The 12,996-nt window shown below is 40.0% G+C and overlaps 1 protein-coding gene across 3 annotated transcripts in view; it reads right to left on the bottom strand.

The window, feature by feature from the left end:
* The window catches only part of rapgef4a (Rap guanine nucleotide exchange factor 4a), a 32,857-nt gene extending 19,861 nt beyond the window's left edge, over positions 1-12,996 (bottom strand). Inside the window, exons 1-4 of one of the 3 annotated variants that reach the window (XM_039818974.1) lie at positions 12,838-12,996; positions 9,689-9,831; positions 8,162-8,250; positions 7,476-7,622 (exon numbers count right to left, since the gene is read on the bottom strand). In XM_039818974.1, the coding sequence (XP_039674908.1) occupies positions 7,476-7,622; positions 8,162-8,250; positions 9,689-9,831; positions 12,838-12,905 (447 nt within the window). In that variant the 5' untranslated portion in view covers positions 12,906-12,996. Of the gene's footprint in view, positions 1-1,521; positions 1,778-6,027; positions 6,241-7,475; positions 7,623-8,161; positions 8,251-9,688; positions 9,832-12,837 lie in introns of those variants that run through there. The other 2 variants (XM_039818976.1, XM_039818975.1) reach the window with 2 other exon arrangements.

The following is a 12,996-nucleotide window of genomic DNA, read 5'->3' as shown; positions in this document are numbered from 1 at the left end:
GTGACAGCGATATCTCAGGAAAGCCTTGAGGGAAGCTCTTTAAATTTGGTACACACGTCCACTTGAACTGATAAGAGTTTGGAGGTCAACGGTCAAAGGTCAAGGTCACTATGTGAACTCACAAAACGCAATTTTGGCCATAATTTAAGAATTCCTACACCTTATTATGACAAAATGATAAAATAAATAAAATGATGACATTTTATACAAAAAAGGTCAAAGTGTGTCATCATCATAATGTTCTGCAAACACACTTTTCTGGCTATTATTCAATGCTATAAGAGAAGAGGAGACATTCGGTCGGATACTGAATTGGTGACACTAATTTTGGGTGCCCACTTTAAAACTTTGGTGATTGTAAAGATCTTCTGTGCTGTCAGGTTGAAGCGTCCATGTTTCACCAAAAAATACACTTAACTTTATATTATATGAGTCTGGACAGACATGGATGTAAACTGCAACTATACTGGTTGGCAGAGGCATACAAGTGCAAAGTGGCAATTCTGGTATGATATTCATTTAAAATCTGAGAAAATGCTATTTTATAAACTTTTTCACACTGTTTAAATAAGTAATATTTGATGTACTTGACTAATATTCAGGTAAATGCAGCGTAAAGACATTTCAGAGTCATTTAAGCACATGATCCTGCATTCATCACTACACAGCTTTCATCCTTACATGAAAAGGAGGTTTACAAATGACTGCAATAACAGATGTGCCATTCTGTATTCCTCCAGTGAAGCTTGGTCAACTGTTTTTGCTCATCTGCTCTCATACACTGACTTCACTGTTCACAGCAGCAGGAGAGCTCTTACATATCCCTTAACCCTGACTTCTACTAATGGTTCATTTTTCCCTTATACATCTAAATCTGTATATAATCTGTATAAAAACAGTGTAAAGATTGTCACAGTGGAGTGAGTCCATATCTCTATCTGATGGAATAGCTATGGTTTAAAGAGTCTCATCTAGAGTTTAGATATGTCATAACAACATATCAATGAAGATACTGAAATCATCTCAGTGCAGTTCAAGCTCCTCTACTGCCTTTCACGCTTGAGCACGTGATTGCATTGTGAGCATCAATGTGCATGAATGCACTGCTGTATTTTGAATAATTCACCCCAGATTACATAACCTACATAGGTAAACTGTTCTCAAAGCAGTCACTGATTATTCTGAACTCTCACAGGCACACTTCAAGCCACTTGGGGGAAACAATTGGGGGGAAAGCCCCTCCTAAGAGTTTCACTTCTCTTCTGCTCTGTTAGATTCCCTCCCAAACAGAAACAGTTACAATACAAATTCAAAAATGTCATGTTTTTAGTAGGAAGGTAAATTCTGAATTTTAATTTGACATTTGGATTGCAAATTCTGAATTTCCAGATAGTGTGCAACACCAGCAAGAACAATTCTGTACACATTTCTATCCAGCATTGTTTCACTTTCCCCATATATTATATAGTGTTTCTCATGCAGCAAATGCATTGAATTGTTAAAAAGTTTGGCATAGATTACCGAAAGAATGCTACTAGCGTCCCATGCAGCCTATTATAGTTGTTAATGACTGGAAGGTCCTCCACACCCTCTTAATCCAGGCGTAAAGAAACACCCCAAGCATATAAGTCCAGTTTTTAAGAGTCATGGGTCAGATGGAGCGTGGTCCAGCATGATCCAGCAGCTCCGTCACCACAGCAGCAGACTGTGTCAGCCCAGCAGAGTGCCAGTCAGCTGCTGACTTCTTCTGAGCTGCAGTTGCTAGGTGATAACTCAACTCCAGCCACTGAGCACTGAGCACGCAGGGGATCTCTCTCTCTCTCTCTCTCTCTCTCTCTCTCTCTCTCTCTCTCTCTTTCTCTTTCTCTCTCTCTCTCTCTCTCTCTCTCATTTATGATCAGAGTTGTTGCTCATTTTCAGCTTGACCACCTTCACAAGTTGTAAGAGTTAAAATCTGAAATATCAAAACAATTATTGCAAAAATGTCTCTGCTGTTTTCATCAACTTATAACCCCTCAGGAAGACATTTTTACTCCTTGGACATACTGGTAGAATTCAGTTTAACTTGTGTAATTTTCTTTGTGTGCATCCAGTCCAACTCTAAGATGTACAGACAGTCCCATCCAGTATCCTTTTCCTATCACTGAGCTCCTTCCTCTAAGGACATATGCCAGATGGCGTCTTATCTCTGACCTTGTTACTTATCAAAGTCCCAAGACAGCTGCATTGAACTCCCTGAGTGTTTTCCAGCAAGAAATAAATCACACATATTATAACACCTTATAATATGTATGCATACCCAAGATTAAGTTTTCAATGTGATATATTATTTGTCTGATTTTAAGGATGAAGGAATACAAATTATTACAAATTACACTCACAAATAAATCGCACAAGCAGCTTCATCAGCTCATGTCATTGCTGCGTGTTTGTGAATGACAGTGCTGATAAAGGTTGTAACAGTGAATTTAATAATAGAAAATAGTTGGTGAAGGCTCATGAAATGCTTATTAAGTATATTTGACCAAAATTTGCACATTTTAATGAGTTTTACACCTTTCTTTGCATAGATGACACGTAATCATGTTTGATGCCTCAAGGAGAATAACAAAATAACTTTGTACATGGCATTTGGTGTTCACTTTTATTTAACTTTCTTCATCTACAGTATATCTCCATTTATCACATGCAGAAAATGTGAAATATGATTAAATTGCCATCTCACTGATTTTGAGTCAAAAGATAAAGAAGGGGAATGAATGTACTGTAACTAATATAAACAGAGAGGTGGGGCTGAGCAGGTGTAGGTGTGTGTCACTGAATCACCATGTCAAATATGTCACTGTACACCCCCAACTGACAGTAAAGACGCATGTGATTGGAAATAATATCTTATTTTAGATCTGACAATGGTCATCCTGAATTTGATGGAAAAAAAAGGCTTGTATTAAACAGGCACAAATTTAAGACAAGGCAATTTTACAAAATGTATTTTGAACGTCAATATAATGGACTGAGGCAGAAAATATTTTCCTTATTTACTTCCCATGCCAGTAACAAATTTGATTTGACATTTGAATTTGATTTACTGTTTGATTTGGTTGGAATTCAGTTTAGTCAGCTCCTCCATGCTGTGGTTTAACTTGATGTGCAAATGCATATACAAGGCAATGATATGGAAGATGAAAGCTGAGAGAAATCTAGTTTGTGTGCCAGCTGAATGATTTTAGTTTAACATTGTTCTTTCTACAGCGGACACAGTATTCTGCATTACAGAAATTGAGCTGATAATAAAAATCTGCATGGCCAGTTACAGTTGCACATGTTTTATTTTCCAGGTTGGAGTTCAGATTTGGGGCTTTTAATTATGTAACAACTCTGTGAGCAGAGATAAGGGAATAAAACAGAAATGTTTTGATATAATCTTCTTCATCTTTCCATGCACATATCCGCTGTGCACTTGGAGGGACTCCAGCCCTGGATGTGGCATTCTACTTGGATGCTGAACCACAAGAGGATCCATGTGGCCTCCTTTTTCCAACCCCCCTCCATCCAATCCTCAGACACCAGAGGGCACGCTGCGTCCCTGCCACTTCCTGTTCATCAGCCTTCTCCACTCGCTGCCCACCAGGCTTCTTCTATGTACTGATGACACACCAATCCCACCCACCCACCCACTCTCTATGCTCAGCACCCAACAGATACGCCTCCAGCCCAAACATGCAAGCAAAAATACATGCATACATACATGTATCTATGTATAGGTACAGTATGTATATATACCTTTCTAACATGTGTAATTTTTCACATCTGATCCAAAATATGAATGCTTCTAGATAATGAAAGCAGGTCTATTCAGGCCACATGCAGGCTGAAATGACTGTATGACAGCTGTCTTATGACCCTTTGAACAAAAATCACAATTGTGTTGTTTCAATCACAGTGCCCATCGGAAGCAGGATACAAAGAGAAAATTGATGATCAGGCCATCTAAGCTTCGGTCAGCGGAGCCGTGTGTGCTGAGCTCGGCTCATGTCTGCTCTGTTAAACAAACAGCACGCGGCTGCTCGCTCCCAGTGGTTGTAGCAGTCAGCAGCATAAGAAAATAAATGTTCAAGTTGCATGCATGAGTACCCATAGACACTAATACATGAAGTGACTTTGCCACGTGTACTTGTCATACACTATAGTCACATGCAAGAACCATTAAAACAAACCCAAATACATATCCTCAAATTTAATGAACAATTCCATAAAGATATTAAGAGAAAACTGGAGATATACACTGAATAATTGACATGGACTATCATGAATATATAATATTATATATTGGTTCATTATAGGGCAATGCTTTGCTCACTCTGGCACAGTTTTGTAAGAGTGCTCGGCCACAGGAGGACAGATATGTGTGGGAGGAAGAGGAGGAGGTGTGTTACTTTGTTTCAGGGCTTCCTTCTCAGCTTAAAGCAGGGTAGGTGGTACCTTTCCCTTAACATCACTCCTTTGCTATTTCCCCACATCAGCTGGCATCAATCAATGGAGTACTTCTCTGTTCACCCTGGTTTTCAGGGCTGTAAGCAATAAGACCACTGATCTCATGCAGCTTAAGGTTTTTAAATGCTCAACTAAATGTATTGAAGCCTTAATAAAGCCTGTGTGAACAGATACACTTCATTTATTTGAACAGCCGGGGCACCCAGGGAGGCAGTTTGTCGCCACAATGCATCAGAACTGGCAGATAAAGTCTGAAGTCTGATGCCACCAGTAACAAGATACTACATAAGAATGTCTGCATTGCGGCAATACTGAGAGAATAAATAAGCACAGTGCTAGGCAGAATAATTTTGTGAAAATGTTGTACTAACAACACATGTAATGATTATCTGTCAACAAGCTGATAATGTAAATGTTGACTTGATAGCCCTACAGTTACAGCTTTTTTTTCCACCTCAAAGTTAAATTACCTTGTTAAAAATATATTTAAATGACATCTACTCCTTCTCCCTTATTGAAAAGTATATAAGTATGTAAATTGTTTACATGTTTAACTGCTGGACAAAGGATGTCTGCTACTTAGCTGAAAGGTCCGTTTTCAGTGTATGTGCACTGGAGGTTTCTGGTTTCCATGTGATACTTCTATAAGATGCATATCATAATTGATGACCATGATTAGCTCACAAACTAGTTGTGATCTCACAAAAACCTGCTCATTTGTACATGTCTTTAACTCAAAATTAAGGTGAGCACAGAGAAACTTTCCACCTCCTGCAAATTTATGTGAAAACTTTGTGTCAAACTCTGCACATACATTATTTTGCACAGCGAAGTAACAATAATCAAACACATTTTTGAGTGGAGGGGGACTTTAACATAATACATTGGGTGATAACACTGCCAGATACAATTGATTCTCCAACATAGATTGATTTACTCCCTTAAGCAAGTGAGCTGGAAAAGATGACACAAGACCAGAAATGATTTACCTAATACTGCCAACCTAATTGTTTAATTAAAAAATATGCTGCATTAAACCAACATACTATCAAACTAAACTACAAACTACAAAACTGGCTTGATGGTGTTTTTTGCCCCCAACTGCTCCTTCCAGGAAGCGCTGTGACCGCTGCCTTCAAGGTACCTAACCCTAACCTTAACCTTAACCTTAACCCTAACCATAACCAGTGCCTCCCAACGGCGCCTTCCAGGCAGCGCTGCCTGGAAGGCGCCGTTGTGGGCAAAAAACACAGATAAACACAAAACTGCAGCTGCATTAGGGGCAATGTGTGATACAAAAAGGGATTTTGCTTCTTCATACCTAGGTTAATAAAACTACAACCACACCAGATATTTTCCCAAAAGAAATAGTCCCATTATATCTGTTAAACATTCTGTGCTTAAACTACAGCTTAACACAGTAACTTCACAGTGTGTCATCACATCACAAAACAACCTAGACCAGAGAGATCTAAGGACAAGATACGACAATGTGGGCGTAGAAAAAGCCATAGCATCTCATCTGAAACACACCTTGCTGAAGAGGTCGCCTGAGGGCAGAAGTGAAATGTGTAGCGTAGTAGTACTTCCACGTGATCCTCAGCACACATCCAAACAGTGTTAAGTATCCGGTCACACTTCTGCTGGACACTACACTGACACAGACACACAGCCCATAATCTAACAGCCCCTTACGCCCTTCGGTCCCAGAGGAAATGGGCTGCCTCTCTCTGTAAACCAGCCCATTGCAGTGGCTCCAGCAGAGGGGGAGCTGAGAGAGGAGAGGGACCTCTACACAGCATGACAACTAACAGCTAACATGCAGGAGATGGAGGGATGAGTGTTACATGGTGACCAACCATAAACAATACTAAAGAGTAAATATTTGTAAGACGGATTGTGACAGTCACTATCAATCTTACAAATATTTACAGTATGTTGAATTTCATGTTTGTCCTGACACAGTGAGATATACTTCTATTGTATCATGTTATGTTATCTGAATAGTTGGTCTGTGTTATAATTGTGCTGAGTGATTAAATTAAAACATGCAATAAAGACACCAGTTAACACACAGAACCAGAAAGAATGTGTTTCTCCTCAACACTGCACTTCCATCTAGTGGTCAAACAGCGTAAACCTTTTACACCCTGATAAAACCCTTATTTTGTGGAATGCTTACACACAAACTTGGGAGCAGAAGGTTACAGTATAATAAGTGGGCAGCTCACTTTATTCCTGCAGGGGGGGAAACAATATATTCACAATCAAACCACTAATTCACAAGACATTGTGCCTTTAAGCCACCTACGCTTTGGCTTGTGCTTAGCTCAATTTGTCACAGTTATCACATTCAACATTTCAATTCCAACAAGAACAAACTAAAACAGGTGGCTGTTCCCTGGCTCACAGCAGCCCCCGCAGTAGGTCAGAAATTAAAGGATGAATGGTCAGAGATGCATGCTGCCTTTAGGCATCCAACTCAGCTGTTAAGGAGCGGCTTTATGTGTGCAATCAATGACTTAAACAATGAAAAAATAATCACATTTTTACTTTAAATAGCCTTATTTCACCTGTTACTGTGGGTGATTCTACAAATAGGATTCCTGTTTCATTACAGCCTCATAATCAGGCTGAATTTTGTTTTCACCTCCTCATTATTTGAATTGCTAAAAAAGAGGGGTGTCAGAGATTCTGAGATCTGAAAATGTAGTTAAATGCATCCTCTGCATTTTTGTTTTAAGAAATGTGTGTACTTTATGTAATGTCTCTAATCTTAGTCCTGTGACTAAAATATAATAAAGTCAAACTAGAGAAAATGACAAAAACATGTTTAGACATATTTTGCTAGCAGCCCTTTCAGATCACTTGATACAAGCACTTACTTTGAGTTATTCTGTGTATGTGTCACAAACTGCAATGGAGCCAGAGAATGTCTGTAGGATGATACAAGTACAGATGGAGCAGACAGAGGTACTCACCTCCCACAGAGACCTGAACTCCCTCTGCTCAATGCGTAGGAGCTCACAGAATTCCCGCGTGACAATGGTGGCATGCCGGGGGGTGTTATCCAGGATTGACTCCCCAAATGCCGTGCCAGTGCCCAGCGTGCATATAGTAACAGCATGCTATAACAGAAACAGAGATGTTGCTCCACATGGATCATTCCTCCATAAAGATTAAAAAAATTCAGCTAGACAAGGAACCTGTAAAATGCTAATGTATGGTCCTTATTCTGCTGGGGGGAAAAAGGCGTTTGTGTGATGCACTTGAGGAGCACTGATCAGATCACTTTTAAAGGCTACAGGCAATCACCTGAACACTTGTGTTAGATACTGTAGATGGATACACTTCAATCTGCAAAGAAAATACTCTAATCAGTACCGAGACAAATTGTCTGAGGAGGTGCATGAAGCTGCAGTATTAAAAACTAACCAGTAATGTCCCCTAATGTAATAAGCAAAATGCTCTTTACAGCCCACACACCAAATAAGCTGGAGGTTGGATGTGGATTCTTTGGCATTCGTGATGAATTTCGAGTGCACCTTAACTGACAAAATCATTCAAATATTAACATATAGATTGTCAAATTTAGAAGATGATGCAGATTTAGGCCCACATTTAGTAAATTAGCACATCAAATGACCATTAATTTAATCAGTCGTACCTGATAACTTGCTGTCTCTGAAACTTTGACATCCAGTGAACCAGAGAGGACGGCATACCAGCTGGTGCCAATGTCTCCTTGGCGATACACTAAAAAACACAGCACAGTTAAAGGGGTGATAGAATGATTATATAGGGTATTTCACACTGTTCCTTAAGGTCTCCTAATAGGGTATGTAACATTGGTTGGGCTGAAAATGGCCCAAGTGATTTTCTGTGGGCCATTAACTACCCTGTGAATATGGCCCTATTTTGAACAAGAGCTTTTCTTCCAAATATGGTATGCTCATGAATATTTAGATGAGCTGCGCGCTGATTGGTTGAGCTACCCACACACATACATTGGATTCTCACATTACACACACAACATACATTGGATTCTCACATTACACACACACACACACACACACACACACACACACACACACACACACATACACTCAGTTACTTCCCCAGAAATGCCTGGGCGCATATTGTACAAATATTGATGTATATTTTGATACAGCCTGCAGGCTGTAGCCGAGACAAAATGTTTCGACACTTTCATTATAACTAGTGTAGTTGTAACGTTACCCTTGGGACATAAAAAACCTCCACCAAAGAATCACAACTCACCTAATAGCTAGTAAGCGCAGGGAGCGGAGAGTGAACCCCTGCAATGTCCTCTGCCAGTGCCTCTGCAGCACTGCGTTAGATCCGCAACTCCCGCTCCATTGTCCGATATACTCGTTCTAAACACTTTTCTCTGGGCCAGTAGGCTATTCTGTTGTACAGTCTGGAACACTGCATTTACGACCGTGGTTCATTTTCAATATCCTTGAAAAACTTCCAAACTTTGCTCTTTCTAAAGTCCTACATAGCGCAGCTCGTGTGTAAGATCCTAACAGAGCTCCAGCTCAGCGGGTCTGTGAAGGGGGAGAGGCCGACAGAGAAGGCAGCAAACACGGCCGGCAGCCGCCGCCTGTCCCAGCAGATTGTGGAGCTCGTGAAGAGAAATCAAATATGTAAATACTGTCCTACCAAATTTGCAATTAGCCATCAATTTTCATGAAACGGCCCATATTTGAGCTTTACATAGTTGATTTCTCGCATAAAAAAGTCTCAGAAGTGAATTTAGTGGTAAAATAGCAGATGAACTATGTATACAATTTCAGAGAACTGCGTGACCTAGATTCTGAAGACTAGCCGACCTCAGGTCAGTTGTGTAGCCTATGTAAATGTTGGGGCGTGACAAAGACTAGAGCCAAATGAGGAGGAGTTGAGAAGTTGACGTCAACTTTTAGCTTTGTTGAGATTCTCCCGTTTTCAGCAGCAGTTTCAAATTGTGAGATTTGCAGAGGAAAGAGGTGTCAATGGGATTTTGAGGTTCTATGTATGTCCTATTTACCCACCAAACTGCCGTTTTTCAACTATGACAGGGTAAAATCGGTTTTGCATTCTATCACCCCTTTAAAGGAAAGAATCAGCAAGAAACATGATGGTGCCAGATATACAATATGACTCTTTCAGAGCCTGTATTTTGACCTACAGGTGATGCCTTTCTCCAAGCATTCATAGAATCCACACGTGCAAATCTGCTGCAGCAAACTGGGGTGGAATCTCTCGAAGGCCTTCACATTTTTCAGACGTGCCAGGATTATGTCAACATCTTCTCCAGAGCGCTCTGCTGGTCTGGAGAAATAAAAAGAAAAGGGTCAATGTACAGGTAACTGTGAAAATAAATGTGCATAAGGTACCTACTGTAAGTAGGCTGCAGCGCTTGAGTCAGCATAAGTGCATCTTGGCCTGGATTCTGAAAACACCATTGGTGACACCAATTTATCCCTGAGAAACATTGTCCTCTGGTTTCATGTTACAGTTCTTATGTCATAACTTAAACTTACAGTTGCACATTGCCAGTGCCCTGTGAAACAAGCAGACCACAGTGGATCGAGAAACACGTGGAATGGCAACAACATTGTTTTTATCATTTCTATTCATGGCAGTCTAATGATGTTAAGAAAAAGTTCAGTCAGGAAGAGTATCTTTCCTTTCCCGCTCCAACTCAATCAGCTGACTGAGGGCGCTCACACTTTTCACAACAACCAATCAGATTTCGTCACAACCTCTGTGAGCCAATCTCGTTGCTGTCAAATGTGAAATAATGATGTGACAAAATGTGTCTAATCGTCAAAGACTCACATGCCTCATCGTGCTATTGTGTACACACACCATGTCAAATACCATCCTAGATCAGAATAAGTCATCCTGAAGGGTCTTAAGATGAGATAAAAGCCTTGTTTCGATGTTTAGGAGTCCTTTGCTTAACAATAAAACACCGTGAATTGAAAGTGTTTGTGAAACTTATCTCATTTAGTCTGTATTCTAATCAAGAAAATTGACACAGTTTTGGCTCCTACTCACCAAGTGGCTCACTGGTAATTTGTTTCAGGTGTATCATGCAAAAATAGTTTACATAAGGATAGAATTGCTTAAAGCAACTCTATAGATTGTTGTTTATCACATTGGTCTCTAAAAATGTGAGTGACCTAAACTGGGACAGAAAATGCTGTTCACGTCATCACAGATGTGTCGGTGTGTGTTTTATCCCTCTCACTCCTCTTTTGCCTGTATTACACTGCCCCAAAATGTGTTCCACTGAATCTGGAGCCTCTGATGTAACATGTGGGTGGTTGTACTGTAGCTTACATCACCTTTGAATCCATATCCATCCCAAAAAAACGAAACATATCAATAATTCAGAAATGGAAACAATTGCTTGCTTCACCACTGCAACAATTCTCTGACTTAATGTAGCTCTAAAAATGATTTATTGTACTAAATATATGTCACAGTACAATAAAAGTATGTTCACTATAAGACTCATCATGTATTCCCTGGCAACCTTTCAACTCACAGTAGTCCCATTAAAGTATATATGCAAATCGTGATTGGACTGTATAATCACACCTGAGAGCCACTGGTCCACTCCAGTATCATTTACTGAGGAAGCCTACCCTGCATTATTTCAGCACTGTGTACTTTATAAAACACACAGTGAGGACAACAAGGCATCAGAGAGATGTGTGGGAGCCTGAGTTTCAAAGCCAAGGTGTCTATTTGGAAACCAACCAAGTCATCAAAAAAAAAATTATTTGAAAAGGTACTGATTCTGAGTCTAAGTGAGGACAGAATGTTTTCATCACGAGGCAGCTTGTTGCAGTATGAAGACTACAAACGGCGAACCTAATGTAGCAACTGTTTCTAATTTACAATCCAGTTACAGAGTGTGAGAAAACGTGTAAAGAGTGAGATCCTCAAAGCTCTGTATTAAACTGTGACAATAAAAAGTTTAAGTGACACCTGTGTTTTTTGTGCTCACTTATATTTTGTATCAAATACTGAAAAGTCTGTTGAGTTTTCACAGTGAGAATACACATGGAAACATACATGTTCGTCACCTGACTTGCATTTCATTGTAACATTAGCAACAGGCCAATAAAGTGAAGCATACATGCTACAAGTATTTTCTCGGAAAAGGTGAGTCATACAAGAACTGTTTGATTTGAGCGACACAGGTGGCTTCTGGGACTAACCAGAGGTTATTACTGTGTAAACACGTCTGGCACACAGCGTCACTTTTCTGTTTAGAGCTGATGCACTTTGGACCCTCTTTCTTCTCCGTTTACAGCTGTGTCCAACATCCCTGCCTGTGTGACTCCTAAAGCACTAATGTTCACTTTCCACTATTTTGACTCTAAGTGTCCTATCACAAATCCCTCACAGTGGAAGTGGAATTATTCAATTAATGTGCATATCATGTACACATGCACACACACTGCAATTCTTTGCTGTAGATTATAGAGATGTATTTTATGCAACACTGCACCTGTTGTGATGCAAAATGATGATGATTCATAAATATCTGAAAGACCATTCCGTTTTTGAAGATTTCAAAAGGTGTTGTTATTAGATGACTTTTTAAAGCAGTCCATGGCAGCTGCTTGGTAGTTTACCTCCTCTGGCAGGTGTTCATGCAGTGGTGTCACCTGCTGGCCAAGTGTTCTGCAGTGATTTAGGGCAGAATGTAGAAGGCTTTATGATTAGAGCTACCACTCAGCATGTTAAATATTTTAATGGCTTATTGACAATAACTTTGGTCTCTCCAGTAATCTGGCGGTATATTAAAAAACAGACATCTGCAGGGATGTAGAATCGTATAATATTATACATAATGTGCCAAATAATCTGGTAGCTCTATATATGCATTATCGAGCATCAGTTTGGCTTCTTTTCTGCTCATTACAGAGAGAGCATGATGCCAAGTGACCTTTTTAACATGTCTTTTTGAAACTTTGTTCTCGTTAATCCATATTGTGCATGTAGGCTACAGTGTGCAAACAGCATGAACCATCCCAGTATTTGTCCTAGACATTAACAATAATACAGTGAGTAGGCTAACTGAAACAGCTGGAAGGTATAGTCGTATGCTATGCATGGCGCTTTCAAGGATACCCTAATTCAAGATCTGGAGCATTAAGTCTTAATTCCTTTCGGAAAATTAAAACTACAGAGCCGACAATGTTTTAATTCAGTTACGGAAACACAACGCCCAAGTGCAAATCCAAATGGCGTTAATATTCCGTCAATCGTCGCTCGCAAAGTGGCCTAAAACGAGTTGCAGTGACATGATAATACCTCTTATCCAGACAAATAATCCACTCGGCAGATTCCGACGAATGTGAAGAAGTGTGCGCTGTTACCATCTTGAGATCCTGCTGCTGCTGCTGCTGCTGCGGAGGTGGAGAGAGCTGGACCACCACAACACTTCATCTGCCTTCACTCATCCACTGCTGA

The sequence above is a fragment of the Perca fluviatilis genome, chromosome 12, assembly GCF_010015445.1.
Source record: "Perca fluviatilis chromosome 12, GENO_Pfluv_1.0, whole genome shotgun sequence".
NCBI lineage: Eukaryota > Metazoa > Chordata > Actinopteri > Perciformes > Percidae > Perca > Perca fluviatilis.
This window is presented reverse-complemented; position numbering and strand designations above follow the sequence as displayed.